At 48.3% G+C, this 20539-nt stretch overlaps 2 protein-coding genes across 2 annotated transcripts; one reads left to right on the plus strand and one right to left on the minus strand.

Moving 5' to 3' along the window:
- LOC135819577 (uncharacterized) lies at positions 1-8420 on the plus strand. Its single transcript, XM_065332811.1, has 5 exons — positions 1-594; positions 3119-3226; positions 4051-4244; positions 4489-7491; positions 7869-8420. The coding sequence occupies exons 1-5, from the start codon at positions 249-251 to the stop codon at positions 7944-7946; spliced, it is 3729 nt and encodes a 1242-aa protein (XP_065188883.1). The 5' UTR covers positions 1-248; the 3' UTR covers positions 7947-8420.
- A 910-nt stretch (positions 8421-9330) lies between these two features.
- On the minus strand, positions 9331-20182 carry LOC135819578 (uncharacterized). The gene is made up of 7 exons (XM_065332813.1): positions 19797-20182; positions 16040-16196; positions 13054-13270; positions 12192-12422; positions 11578-11696; positions 10812-10913; positions 9331-9919 (listed from the first exon to the last, which is right to left on the minus strand). The coding sequence occupies exons 2-7, from the start codon at positions 16183-16185 to the stop codon at positions 9886-9888; spliced, it is 849 nt and encodes a 282-aa protein (XP_065188885.1). The 5' UTR covers positions 16186-16196; positions 19797-20182; the 3' UTR covers positions 9331-9885.
- Positions 20183-20539: the final 357 nt, after the last annotated feature.

Genomic DNA, 20539 nt, shown 5'->3' on the forward strand with positions numbered 1-20539 from the left:
TCTGGCAATGCAAACAGTTACCGACATCACCCCTTGATGCTGGAGGCTTCTTCGCATGAACCCTGCGTGATCAGAAACGGCTTTCTAAGCAGGCATCGTGTCCGCAACCATCTTGCCCGGTACCTCCTCACGTTTTCAGTATTTACTGAAAGTTGCTGCAGGCACAGCAAGGCTGACACTAGCCGTAATTACGTGATCGCAGCCTTCTCAGGATTCATTACATCGCACTTTGGAGGGTCGATCTCATTATGAAGCGTGGCCGAGGGCGACCAAGCAAAGCTTCCCGTGCCCAGCTAAGTGCCCGCCGACAGGCGACCACCGCCTCATCATCAACGTCCGACGCGGAGAGCGAGCAGCCGTCTAGCGCAGCTGCAATGGGCAACCGGGTGAATATGGCGGAAGAATACGACCGGCTCGGTCCGGAAAAGACAGGGAAAATGTCATTCCAGGTGAATGAGCAGGTCCTATTGCGGGGCACGGGAAGCTCTATCTATTATGCTACTATTCAGGCGATCCATTTCGACAAGCGCCAGTGTGATGTTCTATTGGACAACGAGAAGGTCGGTACGGCGGAGTTCTCTCAGATTTATCACGGTAAGTTGCGATAACCAGTTAAATTGCTTTTGAGGTTTACGAGATTCTCAAAATGTTGCTTTTTACCACACAATCATATGCATCATCCTTTCACGTGGCTTTCGGCTATTTACACGACAACTACATCTCTGTTGCGACGGCGGTACAGTGAGCTCTCGCATAGCTTCTTTGATGCGTTGCTGGGCACGCTATATTAGGCATGTCACTCACAGCGCTGTGACACTAGGGGTGTTAGTGGGCGTCATGGACGCCTCGAACGACCGGAGAAGAAAGTCCATTTATTGAGGGTACTACATGTACAACCAGTAGCAATTTCAGGTCCTTTACTCGTGATTTTAATGTCAGCACAAACTTAATGTCACCAACATGCAATGCCTACGGAGCTGGACATCCACGTTCATCCACATGATATCATTATGGGAAAAGCTTCCAGGGGCGGGATAATAGCATTAGGCATCTAGTCGGGGCTTTTCCACGGCAGGATCATAGCGTGAACCACCAAGGTAGAGGGTGCGTACCATGTACATCGAGGGACTTTATGCAGCACATCCGTGGGATTTTAGGTTAATCCCGAGGTATACGTGTGAATAAAGCTAAAAGAAGAACAGTAGAATCATAGCAGAAAAAAGGGAAAGAGAAGAGAACAGTTAGGATCAAACGGTGAAACCTATAGCTTTCGGAGTAAAGCGTTGTCGACTCTTGATTTCGCTAGGTTCTACTAACAATAATTATTCGTAACGTCTTCTGCATAGCTTCGGGTATAAGCCGCTGTAGACCCTGGCGAGCGCCATGGGGTACTATTCCTAACGTATTCTGCACAAAGAAAAGTGCCTGCTCCAAACGTAAGAGCTCGCGCTCCCTGCAGAGTGACTTACCTGACACACGACTCCGTCTGGAGCACACGAGACGAGACGCCCGTCGAGCCTTCCACTGGACAAACCTGCAAGAAAGCACAACGCCCGCTCAATACACAGTGTTTCGGGGAATTCACCCCTCATCAGTAGGGCTAGAGTAGGCTAATGAATTTTTGCTCCAAGAGCACTGCATTATCTCGGGGCCAAAGCATCTCTAGGGATACCAACTAACTGACTTGCAGTGACGCTCCATTTACAGCGTGACAAACACCTCATGAGCACCAGCCATAGGCATATGCGGATAATGCCGGCAGAATTATTGGCAGAATTCGGTACTTTTTCTGGTAAGTTTCACGCATGTTTGGTATGTGGATGAAGAAATGGAGCAGAATTCGAGGAATTGCCCGCCATAAAGTATGTATGGTTCTGCCAATTCACTGCTTTTCGAGCAGAATCTGCCACCTTTTCGAGCATTATCCGCCAATGCCTAATTTGTGACATCGGCGGTAAAAAAATTATGAAGGAAGGGTTTTGATCAGGGAGTAGGCATTTCCCAAATCGGCCGGCCGAAAATTCGCAGAAAACTGTGGTTTTGAAGAAATCACCGATCTTTTGGCCCAATATGCATTTTTGGCAATGAATTCGCCGAAAATCGATGTTTTTGTGCCTCAGCAGTATGCAAATGCAATCCCTGTAACCATTATGCTCCGAAAGGTGACTGTGACTTGAGATCGGTCAGCAGGAAAGGACGACGAAATCAATGGCTGTGAAGAAATAGCCGATAATTGCGCCGAATTTGCAAATTTTGCACTGAATTCGCCGAAAATCCATGGTTTAATGCCTCTAAAGGGTGCATGTACATGTAAATGTACACTGTATTACGAGCGGTGAATTCAAATACTGCATTGAGCCGAAATCTCACTTTGGGGCTCATAATAAGGCCGAGTTTGGACATTCTCTTAGCCGATCGAAAAGCCGATTAGGCGAAAAAATGGGCCGATTTGGGAAATGCCTAGCAGGGAGTGTTTGTCCAGTGGAAGTTCCGACGGGCAGGACGCGCGAGTCCCGATGTATGAGTAGGCACTTTCCTCGTGAATTCCAGCAAACGGTGTAGCTCATATTCTGCATAGCTACGGAATAGAGCGCTGTGGACCGTGGCTAGCTGGAGACATCACTAATTGGAACATGGTTTGCATAGCTTCAGGGAGAACAAAGTGCTGGTCAGTGAATTCCGATCGGACGAGTGAATACCACGCCCGTTACAGTGCAGACGTAAACTTGGGCGCACTGTTATGTGAACTGGGGCCGTATTTTACATTCTGTCAGGGGCACTTTTACCACCGCTACTCTGCTGTATATGTACATGCAGTCCAACAGCAACTTTGTACGGCCAAACAAAACACAATTTGCCATTTATGGAGGGGAAGAACACAATTAAACTTCTGAGAACAATTGCATGACAGGAAGAATATGATAAGAAAATTGGAACGCCACTCAAATAATGGCAAAATTCAGTACATGCACCTTTTTTATTATTGTAAGCCGTTGCCGCTAACCAGGTCAGCCTAATTTTTCGTTGTACAGTACTGAGTTGCTTTGCCGGTTCAACAGAGGAGGACATTGCGCCATCCGCTAATTGGCTTTCTCTGCGTCTCGTCTTCTGCCCCTAGTTTCCCATACTCTTATGTCGAAGGACGCCGGCCGGTCATGCGTGGTGTGCCATGAGAAGTCCACTCACGCTCAGAACGACATCGTGGTGTGCGACCAGTGCATGTATGGTAAGCAGTGTTCTTCGCCATGTGAACTACATGTACAATGAAAATAAAACAGAGTCTCTCTGTGGATGCAGTGAATTGGATTTTCAGTATTGGACCACTTTGGTGCGTCTGATCTACTCACCTCCCACCGTTTTAGGAGCAACATCTGCGCCTTGATACTTGGTGGTGGTGGTGGTGGTGTGTGTGTGGTGTGTGTGTGTTCTACGGATGTCGAAAACTCGGCCGCCTGCCGAGTCTCACGCGAACCGTCCTTTTTCCCTCTACGTTTATTTGTGGATAGAGCATGAAAGAAACGTCTTGTACAAATGTAGATGTAGAAGTCTACAAGTAGCCGCCGGTTTGATTTAAAAGTCCTATTCGGTGGCCAACTGCTCGACTTGCGGATACCCGATCACTCGACTGTATGAGACCCGCGGCGCGCTGCGTCCAAACACTGAGCTGCGAAATGCACACGGTTTGCCAGACTCTTACAAGAAGAGCACTCAACAGTAGGCCTACAATGTTACTAGTACATACACAAAATAGGAGATCCCCCAGATAGGCGTTAGCCTTTGGTATTATAAATCCTGAAATATATAAAGAAAGAAAGAAAGATTATTATAATGTGCATGCTACTAGTTTTTGTTGTAGATCTACATAATTGTCATTTAGCAGACATTGTGAAAAGGTCATGAACTTTGACCCCTAGTGGTGTAGTATGTTTCCCGTACCGATAAACAGACAGTGCTCGTACATGTATCGGAGACTATCTGCGCAAAAGCAAAAGCAGTGCTTTTTTTCTTTCTATCTCCATGCCCTGTGATTTCTTGTAATCTCGTGTTCAGGTTATCACCAAAATTGTCACAAACCTGCCATCTTTGGCAGGTCCAAGCAGGAGACCGTCACTTGGGTGTGTATCTACTGCCGCACGGGCAAGGCCTGTCCATACGTGCGTACGGCTGACAATCCTTTCCTGCCGCCTCGCGCACGCCGCTCCTCCCTTGCGAAGTCCACCGGCTCTGCAAATTCTGAACCGACGGTAAGGATAGAGCTACAAGTAGGAGTGCTTGTATCAATACTGACAAGACGCTATTGAGTCTGAAAATTGGCAGAGTAATTGGGACTCTCAGCAGCATCCTGGCGGTATTGAGATTCATTCCAATTGTTTTGCGTGGACAGAATAGATGGCGCTCAAAGAGACTCGCAAAAGCCGTTGAGTATATCCGATACGTTTCACATGTATGACCAAATTTGTGTTTCTCTCTTTGCTGCTATGCTTCCAGGAGGAGAAACGACCAGGCAAAGTGTCAGGAAAGAGAATGAGCGCATTGGTTGCAGTGCGCAAGATGCAAGCCCAGGCGCGACTCAGCGCCCCACTGGGCGACGATGAAGACGGTGGTGAGGAAGACGACAACGATGATGATGATGATGAGGCGGAGGACGTGGACACGATGTCTCCTGGTGACGAGGAATTCAACGGTGAGTCGTCCGAAAGCCAGGATGACGATTCGTCGCCTCGACCCGCGCCGGCCAGCCGAAAGCGGCGCCGAGACTCTATCGTCATCTACGACAGCCCCTGTGAGTCGACTGAGGTACATGAGTCACTCGGGAAGCGACTGCGCCAACCACGCATCGTCCTGGATCAGCAAAGACACTCCAGAACACGGTTGACGGAAGAATATACCGCGTACCAACGCAGCGGCATCATCCAAAACGCGTCGCAAGAATCACTCACCAGGAATGGTGGCACATCGAATACCATAAAAATGGAAGACTCGAGTATGATGACAAGTGCTGGTGTACACCGCAAGCAAAGGGCAACAGCGCAAACGGATCCAGCCATCGCATACTTCAGCGATCTCAGCTCATCCGACGAGGGAGGAGAACCAGCCTTCAAGCAGCCCTCAGCAGATGATGCCGCTGTTGTTAGAACACGGAACTCAAGGCGCTCACCGTCCATGCAAGCAAGCGCCGTAAGTGATCCGAAATCTCGCTCGCAAGATCGCAAACAATCATTGGACGCATACCAAACAGAGCTTGGGAGCACGACCAAACACCCATCTGAGTCAACCCATGTTCGTGCTGCCCGAGTTGAAGGCCAGCTTGAAGGCACATCGCACACTGGCGAGAAGATCATACAACCGACTGGCGCTACCTCGACAAACAACACAAAACCCCACAGCACCACAGCAACCGCCACCACGCCAACACTTACTTCGCCTAGAAGTTCGGATTCATCGCCCCTGAAGCAGCCTTTATCCTCGCCCACGGTACATTCCCGGGGCACAGGCGAGCGCAATGGCGTGCGCAAGCCGGGCAGATCTGCAGCCTGTAATGGCGGGAAGAACGACACCGTCCAGTTGTCTGAGGTGCGTCGCAAGCACCGAGAACAATGGTTGCGAGAACGTCAGAACAATGAGAGCGCAGGCCAAGCTGCAGTGGAGGAGAGAGTCAAAGAGCCTGTTCAGGATAATCCAAAACCAGCGACAATAGCCGAGGAGAAGCCATTGCAAAACATGGAAACATCTGCATCAGGCAGTAATAATGAAGATCACGGTCCAGCAAACGCCAAGGGGAAAGAGCGGCATTCTGCTGAGCATCACTGGCGAAGCGCTCGGTCAAGCGTCGACCCTACAGCAACCGCAGGAGATAGTGCCCAAAATGCTACCGTTCTAGGCAAACTGCCAAGGCCGAAGCTATCAAAGGGAGGAAAGTACTTGCACAGCTTCAAAAAAGATCTAAGGAACCAGAACACAGACCTGAATGAGCTTCTCGAGTACGGCATACAGAACCTGGCATCGCGACGAGTTCATGCATTGCCGCAGAGCGGTACACCGAAACCGCCGGACATTCCCGCGAACGAGTTGACGGCGGACGCCAACGTCGGCAAACTCTGCACGGCGTTCAACTTCAACTACGTAAGCATTGCAAGTAAGCTGAGATTACAGTATCTTCGCCGCAACGGTGCCGTTGCCGGCCAAGCGAAGGGAGTGCACGCCAGAGAAACACAGTCAGCTACAGAAACGAGCCGAAACAACCAGGCACACCAGCAGCAGCAGCAGCAGCAGCAGCGGGAGCAACCACAGCAGAAGGCAGCGGTCCTGCCGACCAAGGCCAGGGAGAACACGGGCAAGTCCACTGGTACGTACCATCCCCAAGCGTACTCCGAGGCTCAGCTGGCGGCACAGCCGACCCTGCAATCACAAGGAGCACGCCGCCGTGATTATGAACAGAAAAAGGTGGGGGAAGGTGACGGCAGTCTACCAAAACAAGTCGAAGTCGGTGACAGGGTGTTCCTGCAAGTGGACGGCAGATTTCATCCCGTTCGGAAGCAAGAGGATAGGCAAAAGGGGATGCCACGTCCGTCTCGGCATCCCATTCACCAGCCGCAGCAGTATCAAAAGCAGAAGCCGCAGAACGTACCCGCCTGCATAGTCATACCGGATCAAGCGCCAGAAGTCCAGCGCCCTGCCGAACAAGCACCCAGGATGATCCCGCAGAAGGCGCAACCGGTCGCAAAACCCTACGTGTACCTTGCGAGCAGCCAGCAGGCTATTGCTGGTGAACACATGCCCCAAGAACACCACCGGCACAGTCATACAGCATACCAGCATCGTGACCCGCATACCGGCCGAGCTGCCGTGCGAGCAGTTCCCAGCATTCCCGAAGACCACGGTGAGCGGCACGGGTCGATTCCCCGCGGTGGACAACAGTACCTGGATCCAGCGTCCTTCCCACCGCCGTGGAACGGAGAACCGCTCCACGTCGTCCGTCGGCTGCCAAACGCTAGCAATGAGCGACGTTCCAGCCATCCCTCTTCCAAGAAGCAACCCGTAGCAAATTACATTGACCCGAAGCTCACATCGACTGCACCTCCTGTAATCCAGCCCTCATCGAAACGTGACCGAGTGGTCGATTCCGGCTACCAATATCCGACGAGCACTGATGGCTACAAGTACCAGGTGCAACAGGCGCAGGAGCCATACATCCTTCCCACTGACGACAAGCAGAGGCCAAAAGCCGAGGTCGTCCCGCCCATTAAACGGGAGGACGCGGCCCGTGGCAGTCCACCGGGCGATCACCCGGGCAGAGCGGCTGCCCCGAAGTACACAGGCGGAAGCTCCACGGCTCACCAGGAACCCGGATCTCAACCTTCGGCGGCTGACGCGCGTCATGGGAACGCAGCGACGGGGAATGACTCCGGAATCTGCGCAAACTGCGGCAAATGGGCGGCGTTCACCTGTTCCACATGCAATAAAGTCTGGTACTGCAGCACGGAATGTCAGGTAAGCCACCATCATTGTGTATTCAGTTATGTATTTCGTTCGTTTTTTACAAACTGGAGCCGACCAGAAATTTGATTGACGTCTGGGCAGGAATTACAAAGTTATCCTGGTTTTACTGTCGGCCGCCTTGACGACCAGAGCACTGTTGATATGAGAATGCAGTCGACTCCTGAGATAGTCTTAACTAGATTTTGTGATGTGATTGGCATGCATGTCAGGTTGCTACGGTAACTGCAGGGAATGTGAGGGCACTCTTGTTATTACACTTCCATTTCCTTTTTCGATGTCTCTGGGTGGATGCCTCTGGTGTGCATTTGTGTGTGTGTATTTATGTGTGTTTTTATGTGTTCACGTCTGTGTATACTGTCACCCCACAGCGGATTAGCTGGAAGAAGTTTTGCACTACTTGCCACGTGAAGCGGAAGCAGACTCCTGTAAATACAGCGACCAGATAGCCGTTCACAGGAATAGCGAAGACACTCTTACACCACCCATATCAAACGTTGCGTGCATTGGGTTTTAAGATTATGCCCTCCAGAAGATGGACTGTATCGAGTTGATCTATTATTCCGCTTTGGTTCTATTAGTAGTACCTGTCCGGTGCTCCATTTCCTCATCAACTTCATGATTGTAGTACCCTCCCAACGTTACTATAATAATTATTATTATGTTCTGATACTATTTCCTAGATATTTGGCAGAGGTCTTAGGGTTGCTATGCTGCATAATTTATTTCAATACGTATTCCGTTTGAGCTAAGCAGCAATGTGGTGACCAAATTTGAATGCATCTGACTAGTAAAACTTGATAGTAAGCATCGCACAGGATTCCACTTTTGTTGTTGCATTATCATTACGTATGTGCAGTCCTAGGGCGGTACAGGCGAACAAATTTTACTTTGTGAATCGCCAGAAGTGTTGTTTTCTTCGATCTAAGTATTTCTTGGTCGTGGCATGCATGGATCCCAACAATGTTTTTTGTACAGGGCATGCCAAGAGGAGATAAACAAGAGTGTGTAACTTCGGATCTCTCCTGCACAATCTGCAGATACCCCGGCCCACGGCGGAATTTTTTGTTGACGTCACCTTTTTTTCAGAAAAAACGTGCATTTTGCCGCAGACTCGCAGCGAGTGCGTAGAAGAAAAGATAATGTGAACAAAAATTCCGCCGCATGCCAACCCATCCCGTAGTTGCACACTCTTGGGCATTCCCAATGCATACGTACGGCGGTGTAAATGTAGATGAAAAGGTTTGTACAGCAAATTCCGCAGTTCCCCACACAAAATATCATCACTGGAGGTCATGCCTGCCTACATTGGGGTTGAAAATGCCGCATCTCTGCGTGTACCGGAGAAAGCAGCGGATTTGTGGCGGGGAGAACAATACCTACAGTCCCCCCCCCCCCCCCCGCTCTCCGCATCCCTTTCATTATCAATCACCCGTTGGTGAACGAAGAGCCGGCTGCACAGACACAGGGTCGTCCAGTGCAGGCCAATCTGCATCTAAAGACGGCAAGAGAGACGACATGGCCGCTTTCTGAAAGCAAGTGGACCTTTATCGTAGTTATCGCAAAACACAGGCTTCACACAACCGGGGAGCAGTGCACCCCCACACAGGTTTCACGCACCCGGGGAGCAGTAAATCTCCATACAGGTTTCACGCAACCGGGGAGCAGTAAATCTCCTTACAGGCTTCATCTAACCCGAAGATCAGTTCATCTCCACATAGGCTTCACGCAACCGAGGATCAGTGCATCTCCATACAGGCAAACCAGTAAAGCTGAATACGCGACAGTCCACCATGTAGACAGCCACCGCACAGTGAATTCACGGCAACGGTATACCGGCGCTATTACAAAACATTGCTTTAGACATTCCACTAGTGATCCTGGTGCTGAGAAAGAGAAACTTAAAAGAGACACGAGCCAACAGACGTGGCACAACGAAGCATGGATTTTCACAGATAAACAAACTCACACACACTCAGACTCAGACAAAATACATGCCCATCGCGGAAGCGATGATAGCGAACAGGTATGTTAGACATAGCAACTTGTGCTCACACACACTCTCTCTCTCTCTCTCACACACACACACACACACACACACACACACACACACACACACACACACACACACACACACACACACACACACCATGAGAAAGCCATACGAACATTACAGAATCTGACCACGTTCCGCACTCCAGTCAGAAGGGAAGAGTAATTTGTGAAAGAGAAGGGTAAGCATAGTTTAGTGAATTGGAAGGAAAGAAAGAGTGGGACAAAATTCAAAACCATACTCAGAACAAAATATACAAGCAAAGAAATTTATGGCACCACGATACGTTGGCGTGCCTTCATCTGGAGAGGCAATGTGACTTATGCACCGTGCCTTCAACCTCTGTAGATAGATGATGAGCACGCACATCTAGATGTTACACCGCAAACAAAACAAGAAATGGAAAAGAGAAAGGGCGACGTCATAGTATGATTCACATCAAAGTCGTAAAAGTTCAGAGAGCCATCAGTTGTGAACACAGCTTCCCACAAGAATCATACACGTCTACGGCATTCTTTCCAAAAAGGAAAGATTGGAAATCCTCCTCATATCCCCCCCCCTCCAACTCATTCAATATTGATGTCAGGAATACACATTGTAGAGGAGGATGACTGGCCATGTGTATTCCACGACTGATCTGTAGTCCCGAAAATGTATCGCTTGCTAGCGTTTTTCACCAGTACCCAAACACCTTGATTATTAATTTGGCCAAAACACGGAGGGGGAATCGACTTGCAGTTTGCAACTCAAAGCTACGAGAGATACTCGAGCAGCAATTACAACGCAACAAAGAAGAGAATTTAGTCTATTGCCGCCTGTGTTCTAAACGTTCATGACAATACGAGTACAGGTCTACCCTGGTCAGTATATAACCGCGGGGGTTTCAAATTGTTTGTCTTAGAACGTGCACAATCTACTATCCAGACGTGAATGTACGTGTTTCGGGCGTCAGGGGATTTTTGATGGAAGTCTACTGATGGGGGTTGTCTTGTAACCGGTGTCGTATTAACACGGGTAGACCTGTACAGTATAACATGCCGGAAACAGACGCCTGTTTTCAGCAGAAACTGTCCTGATATGACATGATGCCACTTCATCCAGGGATGCACGTTCGATGCACAGGTTGTCCGGTCGTTACAGGATCCCCTCGATACAGGGTCCACCAAAAACAGGTTTTACTGCACTAGAATAGACAGCCGAGTGCCGACACAACTGCTGGTGCTAACTTAGAAGCACAGATCGCAAGAAGGGACTTGCTTACCTGCACGTGGAGGCTGTGGGTATGCGCACGCGATAGTAGCCGCACTTGAGCTCGGTGCGAACCACCTGGCGATACGGAGCGTAGTACGGCAGTCTGAACAATCTGCAACGCACCAAACATGACACAAGAACACAAATGCTCATGCTGCAGTAAGCGTATGCCATACAGTTCCTCAAAGAAACCAAACTTCGTGACTTCCTGTTCACACTGTACTGAGTTAACAAGCTCAAGAAACTTGAATCCGGAGAGAAAACATACTTCACAACTAGGAGTGGATTTACTTTTCGAAGTATGTGCACTGTCAAGCAAACTAAATTTTCACCGTTCGAGTCTCATTTGGAAATTTCTCAGTGCTCAATTCACCAGGAATAACAGCTCAATGAAAGTCAGGAAGGATTAACAACGAAAAGAATAAAACGATCACTGTCTAGCCCCTGGTGGAAGCAGGGGGTGGGGTTGAGGCAGGAGGTCATGACTGTGAAACAGACACCAACATTAACACCGGCAACAATATGAAAACAAGTGCTGCCACGCACGCTGAAACAAGTGCTGCAGTCACGGTAATTAAAAAAAAGAGGGATTTTGAGCCACGAGGCACACATGCACTGGATCTGTACATAGTCCATGTTCAAGGTGTGCAAGGCAAACCCTGCAACCGAAGCTAGGGGTCACAGTTCGGATGACGATCAGCCCTTGTCCCCTCAACGATGCCACTATGTTACTGTCGAGTGCATGTGTTGCGTGACGGGCGGTCATTTCTACTTACCGGTTCGGCATACCACTTGGCTGAGTGGGTCGGGCTGGCGTAGGATTGGGAATGAGCTCAACGCGCTGCTGCTTACAGCAGTGGTGCTTCAGCACGACGATGAAGCGAGACGACTCTGGCTTTGATATGAAACAACAAGATGGACAAGGGAAAAGAGCATTTAGATATTGTTGTATCAATTTGAGTTCTCTTTTCTTGCGGGGCAGGTTCGGGATTATTTAGCTGAAATTCAAGACGGACGGGAATGAGTGCAAGTGAGAAGATGATGTGCAAGATGATGCCAAAATCACACCTGGTTCCGGAATCCCGTGATTGCAATACTGCCGCCGGCCTGTGCAGTCACGGTGTATAACAAATGATCACGGCGCTTCACGATCGCCAGTTATGAAATCATTTTACTTACATTAGAACATGCTTGCCCTGTTTGGTTACAGGAATTACAGGGCAAGACCATGAATTTTGACATGTGCTCCACATGGCAATAAGCCTCTTAGGCTTTCAAACAGAAAAGGCCATACTCCGCTACCTTCAGACATAAGTTGAATGTAGCGTAGAATAACAAACACGCGAATGCTAGAATTCAATCTGTCAAGGAAAGAGAACAGGCAACTCACACGACACGTCTGGCCGAGCGGAATCGAGCAGTTGCGACGCGGACAGTAGGACAGACGCACGAACGGCGGGAAGTAGCCCGGCGGCAATGGTTTCCACTCGAAGATGGGGAAACAGCTGGTGTAGCAGAAGAGGTAGAAAGCAGTGCCCTGAGAGGCACTAGCACCTGGCAGAATGGGAAGCGTAGCTTGGTAAGACCCGTCTAGCACTGGGCAACCTGCAGGTTCGGATAACTGGGAGAAACGAACAGGATAAAATATAGCACCAGCTGATTGTTCAGTAATTGGTGGTGTTAGTGGACATTATAGCGTAACTTGTAGTTCCTCGGTCCTTTTCTTTTCTATAACATATAGAGAATAGGAAAAAAAGAATATTCGAACTTTCACAGGAAAGAACAAGAAAAAGGTTGCAATACAGATGAACAAGGGAAAGCACCCAACTTGACGGCTACGAATAAACTTATCGACAAAGAGACAGGCACACACAAGCACACGTGCAAGTAGCCACAGAGACACACAGGCATGCATAAACATACACGCGTGCACACACACTCTCTCTCTCTCTCTGCCTCTTTCACACACACACACAGACAGACACACACACAGACACACACACGCGCACGCGTGCGCACACACAGACATACAGGGTAAACACGGCAAAATGTCTAACTGCTCAAGGCAGGTACCTACTCAACAGCACTCCACAGCTTTACCTAACATCGGGTGCATCCGAAACATACCGATCTATGTCTCTCTGTTACTAGCTTTATGTAAGCAATAAAGTAGAGACAGATCTATATATTGCACCAGATCATAAACACACAGACACTCCATATCAGCACCGTTAACAGAATATGCCACTCACAATGTCAGGCCGCAAGATGCTTGTGTTCTCCAGCTCCACGTCAATGAATCTCTGCAGGAGATCGACGTCGTCCAGCCGGGTGGCATTCTCCGGTATGTTGCTGTCCTCCAGCGGCGTCCGTAGGCCATTCGGGTCTGGGTTACCGAGTCGTGTGAAGTATGATTGCGGTGGTGCTTGAGGTGGCGGTGCGTCGCTTGTTGCTGGTTGCGGCTCGGCCCTGCGCGGAGCAAACACACAGAAAGAGGTATAATGCTGTTGTGGCGGCTTTCAGTAAGTATCAGTGCACGAAATCCCACCTGCATAAATTTGATGAAGTTGAAGGCGGGACGAAAAAAAACTGTCACCACAAGAGGTCAAACCTAGGACACTCGCATATGGCCATCGATGCTCCACCACTTTTAGAGATTCCGAAGATAACAATTATTATTTTGGGCAACATCCTCCCTCCCTGAGGAAAAAAAGCAGGAATGAAAGATGCATCAGAGTGCTGGTGCATGGACTTTGTGCTCAACCAACGCATATGCATGTGCGGGCACACAGACACCGGGAAAGATGCATTACCAAACCCACACAAACAGATCAATACCCCCCCCCCCCCACACACACACGCACTTGAACTTGCTCACTGCCATGACTGGCCATGCGAGTCCCCCCCCCCCCCCCACAAAAAAGGGGGAGAAAGAATAGATTCAAAAGGAATCCTGGAAGGATGACTCAATTGGCTATTGAACGGCCCAATGTTCGACACTTCTTGAAATCCACCAACTCTGGGTGGACTTGGAATTAATTGCATGTATGGGCTCACCACACCTCAGTAAGTGCAAGAGGACAAGGTGCAGAAAAGGGATTGACGGCAAGGTATCGGACCCGGGATCATCTAACTGCATTCCACCCTGCCCCTGGGTAGGTGATACTTGTTTACAAATGAACACAAAGACAGGCACACACACACACACACACACACACACACACACACACACACACACACACACACACACACACACACACACACACACACACACACACACACACACACACACACACACACACACACACACACACACACACACACACACACACACACACACACACACACACACACACACACACACACACATGGCCATCACGGAAGCATTGACAGCGAACAAGCTATAGTAGAATATAAATTCGTGCCTTAGTCACACCATTCACCTGCGTGCAAGACAGATACATCAAAAAATATAATCGTATACCTAGCTTTCACTACACAGCCACCACACAGCTGAATTGGCCCATTTCTGCAGAGAAAATTCTCTCTCGCCAACTCTGTGTAATTATACACTCCGGCATGCACTGGATGTTGATAGCCAAGCAGAAGTACAAAAGAAGAGCTATAGCCCGACCCATTGAGTCACAGGGGCGCAGTTCGCATATCTATGGCGTGGTGACTGTGTCACAGAATGAGCCAGAGCACATCTGCGGTGTGGTGACTACGCACGACTGGCAACCTCATTGCAATATCGCCCATCTCCACTACGTAGTACGTATGTTGGCCATTGTCGGTGTGGCGAACGGACTAGGCTGACTACACACGATCTACGCGCCTGAGTCAAACCGGCGAGTAGCTCGCCAGGGTACGCGCGGGAGTGCTGTGCAGGCCCAGACCTGTGAAAACAGAGATGTGGACTGGTGCAGGCTGCTAACTGGTGCACGGTGCTAACTTTCCTTCACTTCATCATTTTGCGAGAACCGTGGCAATAAGCCCAGTGAGAAGGCAGATTTTGCGTGTGCTTATAGTGAAGTGAAATAAAGCTAAACAAACAACTTGGCCAGGCTGCTAACATGAATCACGTCACTGGATTTTCATTGAACAGCACTGCATCATTTTAGAAGGAAGACATTTTAGGAGAAACATGCGTGCGACCGTTATTGGACAGGAATGGAGCGCGCCATAAATTTTAGATACCACTCCACTATATGACGCGCACCAACACCCACACGCCTATACACACCTGTACTGTGGCGTGAGAGCGGACACACGCACACACACGCGCGCACACACACACACATAATGTGCAATCCTGCACAAGTACCCCTCCACACATCCAACAAACACACACACACACATGCACGCTAAAACACATGGACACATTCACACGAAATCCCCCCCCCCCCCCCCGCACACATACAAACATATGTATGCACATTTTCATACACACACACTCACACACACACACACACACTCACACACACACACACACACACACACACACACCATGTACCATGTATACGCCCGTCGCAAGAGAAGCACGGAAATCTGCAAATGCACTGGATGTGCACCCACAGATTTTCTCTTATAGCAACGATAGCGAACAAGATCTGAATGAGACAGATCAAGACTTGCGCCATATAACTGTCTAATCCACACAACTGGCGAAGTCATGTGAATCGACCACCAATGCACACCAGGCCTACACCACACGGAGTACTTCGGTATAAAACGGCCAAGACAGTTACCCTACACCCTACACTTCCTGGGGTAACCAGTATAGACAGCACGCTGCTTTGATAGAAGCAGACACTAGATGCACTGGTACTCTGAAGTGAAATTGGAGTTACTTTACCAACAAGCCTCCGCTACTGAGTACTGGGAACCCAGAGCCAACAGAAATACCAACAACCTCAGCCATGAAAGCTATTCTAGTAACGACACACTGGATTGTGGAGCCGAAACTAGTCCTAACTCCAAATGCTTTGGCAAGAAGGTAGCCTTAGCCTTCCAACAGGTTGGCACCCCCCCCCCCCCCCCCCACACACACACACAGAGTCACTCTCGCATGAATGCATCCACGCACGCGCTCACACACTAACAAAAAGGGAAAGTATCACATTCTCTTGACACACAGTTGTTAGAAGGAGTTTTCAGCATCTGTAGGAACATCACCACCATGCAGAGACCTAACGCGCATATGCAGCTCCTACAGAGAAAGCAGCAGAGTAAACTCACTCGACGGGAATCTGGTAAGGTGGAATGGAGGAGCAAGAGTAGAGATTGGGGTACTGTGGCCCTTCGGAGTACGTTGGGTAACGCCAGTACTGAGCCGATGCGAGAGACACCAGAGACAGCAGGAACAATGGCATCAGAGACACCATCTTGATGTTCCCTAACAACAGTGGAAAGCAGAGTCAAAGGCGAAGAAGGAAAACAAAAGGACTATGAAGTGGATCACGGCGACTTAACCCATTGAGGGCTACAGGGCCTTTCATCTGAGACTCTGAAGAAAATGCTAAAAATATGGGCAATGTACAGCTCCACAACTTCATAGTCTAAGAAACTAGGTTGTTGAACTCTTGTGAAATGTTGACCAAGGCTATAATTATCACGCTGACCAACTCGATATAGTTCCTAGAAAGGGGAACAAAATGCTATATGACACGTAAGTTCATCCAAATTGCGTAAAATACGAAAAAGTCGCCAATTTGAGTTGAATCACCGGACGAAAAAGAAGAAAAAAAGTATCCAAGCGGGATTCGTACCCGCAACCTCTCGTACTGAATGCAGGAAATGTACCGCTCGACTCTTAGGTCTCTTGCAACCCTACGCTGGAACACGGAGCTTAGTACGGTAGAATAGCCTGTCAGCCCGAGTATATTCGGGCTCAGCGCCCTGACGTCATCCTGAATCCCGAATATATTCGGGCTCAGCAGTCAATGGGTTAACAACATAACCCAATGGCATCAGAGACACCATCTACAAGTTCCCTAACAATAGTGGAAAGCAGATCACAGACAAGGGAGGGGAAAACAAGATGACTATGAATCCGATTATGTGGTCTAACGTTGTACAGTCTTTGCCAGGCCAGTGATAGCAGTACTGTTCATTGCGTTTCAAGACAAACTACGTTCCGAATGGGATTTTGATCCTTGACCACTTTGGTGGTGGGTCTGATCATTTTACCTGCCACCGCTTCAGTAGCTGCATCTGCAGCTGCATGTGCACGTTTGGCGTTGTTTTGGTAATGTTCTTGTCGATGTCACCGAATTGGTGGTTTCAGGATCAAAATCGCAGTTCTTGTTGCCATTTCTGATGAATCGCAGTGGTTTACAGTAAACTTTCAGCTCTGTTTTTCTTTGCCTTCTTTGTTTTTATGCGGGATCACGTAAATGTACCAGCATAGAAAAATAGTGCCCTCTTGAATATTGCAACAACACTTGTGATGGGCACATTGAAAACAATAGTGCCCCAGGGCCAATAATCGCACAAGTACAGTATATCATAACGTTTTGATATATTAATTCAGTAGTAATCATGCTCATGGATGCAGCTAATGGGGCCGTTTTCGGCACTTGTGCCAGTGGTTGTGAGACTTGCCCACTCACCCCCACCGTTAGGCGCTGCATCTGCCGCTAGGGTTTATCGGGTGTTAGCGGCCGTCGTGAGTTCCCTTCGGGAACGGATACGATAATTTACTTAATCATGCTCGTTTGTAAACCACCACCCCCCCCCCTCATTTTTGGCCCTGAAGTTGAGTATAAAAGGTGCGACCTATATCCGGGGAAATACGGTACATAAGACGTTGGGGAGAGCAGTGTTCTCCTTGCTCAAACTACAGGCAAAATCAGTGTCCATGCGGCTACGCGGCCAAGTCGCATGTAAACGGCATGCACGCGACCTAAATGTCGCAGCCGGCCACGTTTCCAATCGTGACTGCGACCTCCGAAGGGTGGTGCCACGACTTGGCGGCAACATGACCGTAGACGTGAAGCGTATTTTGTGTACAACCTGGCCTGAACTGAGTCCAATTTCTCAATTTCCTGGTACAGTACGTTGATTCGCAATACTCGGTCGTACCCATTCTCCGAATTCGCACCAGTTGTGGTCCTAACACACTTCGCCTTCTTATGGATGAGGTCAATTTTGTTTTTAGTTGCTTTGTTGTCAGTTGATCGTGACCAATGGCTACAGTGTATTCGTTCAATGGCAGGTTGGTGCTGCTTTTCTGCGACGATGGAATGCCAACGCTCAAGAAATTTCAGTTCCATATCATCAGAAAATTCAGTCATCACCTCGGGAACAAGAAAAGAAACCACTACCGGCATTTTCACTGGCACTTGCTCTCACCACGCTGACAGGAAAGCGAAAGCGTTTGGGATCTCAGTCGCCCAAGAGTGCGAATCTATGAGTAGCTGTCGACTCCAAGAATACGAGCCACGAGACGCTTCCTCCAACACGCAACATGCGAAAAATTACATCCAAAAATGGACAACAACTTATTAGGAAACACACAAACTCCTTTTGGGTACGAACTGAAATTTGAAAAGGTTCTGCGACAACTTCATGTCAAGACGTGCACGAGGGCTTACGTGAGCACGACAGGCAAGTTTCTACATTATGCTGACACGTGGACGCTCGCTCATAGTCGCAGCGTGAGCACGCCCTAACTAAAGTGCCTAGCGGCAAAGGTGGGGTTGTAACTCTCACAAATAAGTGCAAGAAAAGGAACAACACCCCGTTATTGCTATGTACAATCACTCCGAGTAGTGAGTAACCAAATGACCATCATACGTACTGCATAGTCGAGATGGGAAAAATTGCAATGAGGTTGCCAGTGGTATATAGTCACCACACCACAGATGTATGTGACATAGTCATGACATCATAGATATGCGAACTGCGCCCCTGCGACTCACCGGGTTAGCTTAATTGAGCTGTGCTATAGCTCTTCTTTGGTCCTTCCAGTTGACTGCGAATGTCTTTGAATTACATACAATATTCGCTTTGCTCTATTTTGTGGTAGCATTTATCCTAGCTACAATGTGCTGAACAATGATATCGCTGTTAGAAGGTACCATAATAGGCTAAGTCCAAAATATTTCGCGAAGTATGTACGTATACGTTATTTTTTTGAGCATTTCACCATTCCTAGAGGCTCCAGGCAGGATTATATTTGTTTCCAGTCACACCTGAATCTACAGTAACGCAAACAAAACAACTATTACATTGGTGTTGTGTTTGTTTGGGATTCGATTTCATTTCAAGATCAGGGCACTATCCACTTGATAAAAAAATGAACATAATTACAATGTTCTGAATCAGACTGCCCTGTTGTTCACGTCATGTTTAGGGTCGCATTTTGGCATAGGAATACATGTGGGTTACTGTGCGTATACTCATGATGAAAGTTTTAATTTTTGCCTTTTCGCCAATGAATTTTCCTAAAAAAATAACTACAGCAAGTGCCAACACCTGTTCCTTCAAGCAATGCAAAAATACTTTAGGCAACACACCAACGATGATTTTCAGGTGGTTGAAGTGGATGGGGATTGGACCATTGTCACCAAAAGCAGCATTTTGTGTACTGCTAGTGCACATTGTGAAATACATTCAGAAACAAATTGAGTTTACCGGTATTTTCAAATTTTCACTAAAAATAATATTAAATTTTGTAGAAGAAAAAATGGACCAAGGAACTACAAGTTAGTTAAGCTTTAATGTCGATAACATTGCACGACACTGACCGACGGTAGCTGATTGTTTAGTAACTGGTGGTGTTAGCGGACATTATAGCGTAACTTGTAGTTCCTTGGTCCATTTTTTCTTCTACAAAAATAATACTGCAATAATTATTATTCTCTTCCAATGCGAGCCCACTGACTCGCAAATACCATCCTCTATCAGATCTGGCAATGCAGACTCGAACACTAGCTGTGAACTTGAAGTGAATTGCACGTTGTGCTATCCAAGGTCACAAGCATTCGCTTACTTTGAATTGGGCTTTCTTCGATTTCCAACTTGATCCAAGATCACGCTCGGTTCGCGCTGTACGAGCGCCGAAAATCTCAAACCTTGATTCTTCCGCGACGGGCAGGAAATAGCCCTTTGTGCTGGACGCTGGGCGATAGGAGCACCCGCTTCATTCTTTCAGCGATAGTGTGCGGCCTGCACGAATCCATTGCAATGCCTTCATAAAGGCACCGTATAATCAGCTGTTGCAAAATCTTGCCTGTCCGCCATCAGTACCACATGGACCAAGCGCAAGGCTGACAGCAAGCGTAGCATGCAGGACACAGGCTACGAAGCTTCGGACCGCTTCAAACGTTTCAGACCTGCAGTGGCTGGCAAGACAGGCAGCCGGCAAGGCTTCGCTCAAGACAAGCTCGCTGACAAACAACTCGGCAGTCGCCTGTCTGACGGCCTGTTCTTGAATCTTGGTCAGAAAGCACTGCAGTCTTTGTGTCGATTGACTATTTTTTTTCTTTCTTTTTCAATAAAAACAGCCGGAGTAGAGTATTAGTACGTATGGTGCTTTCACAGTAATTCACACAAAGCACATTATTAATTTTTAGCGGCAGTGGCCAGTGGCCATGTAATCATGGTAATGGTGCATTTGGTGGCGGTAGAGAGAGAGAGAGAGGGGAGATATACTACATGTATCTATCGTAGTATCGAATCTGTTCGATTATGCCCGCAAATCGATTCATGAGTCGATTCGCGCACATGTGTGAA

The sequence above is a fragment of the Sycon ciliatum genome, chromosome 6 (genome assembly GCF_964019385.1).
Source record: "Sycon ciliatum chromosome 6, ocSycCili1.1, whole genome shotgun sequence".
In the NCBI taxonomy this organism is placed as follows: Eukaryota; Metazoa; Porifera; class Calcarea; order Leucosolenida; family Sycettidae; genus Sycon; species Sycon ciliatum.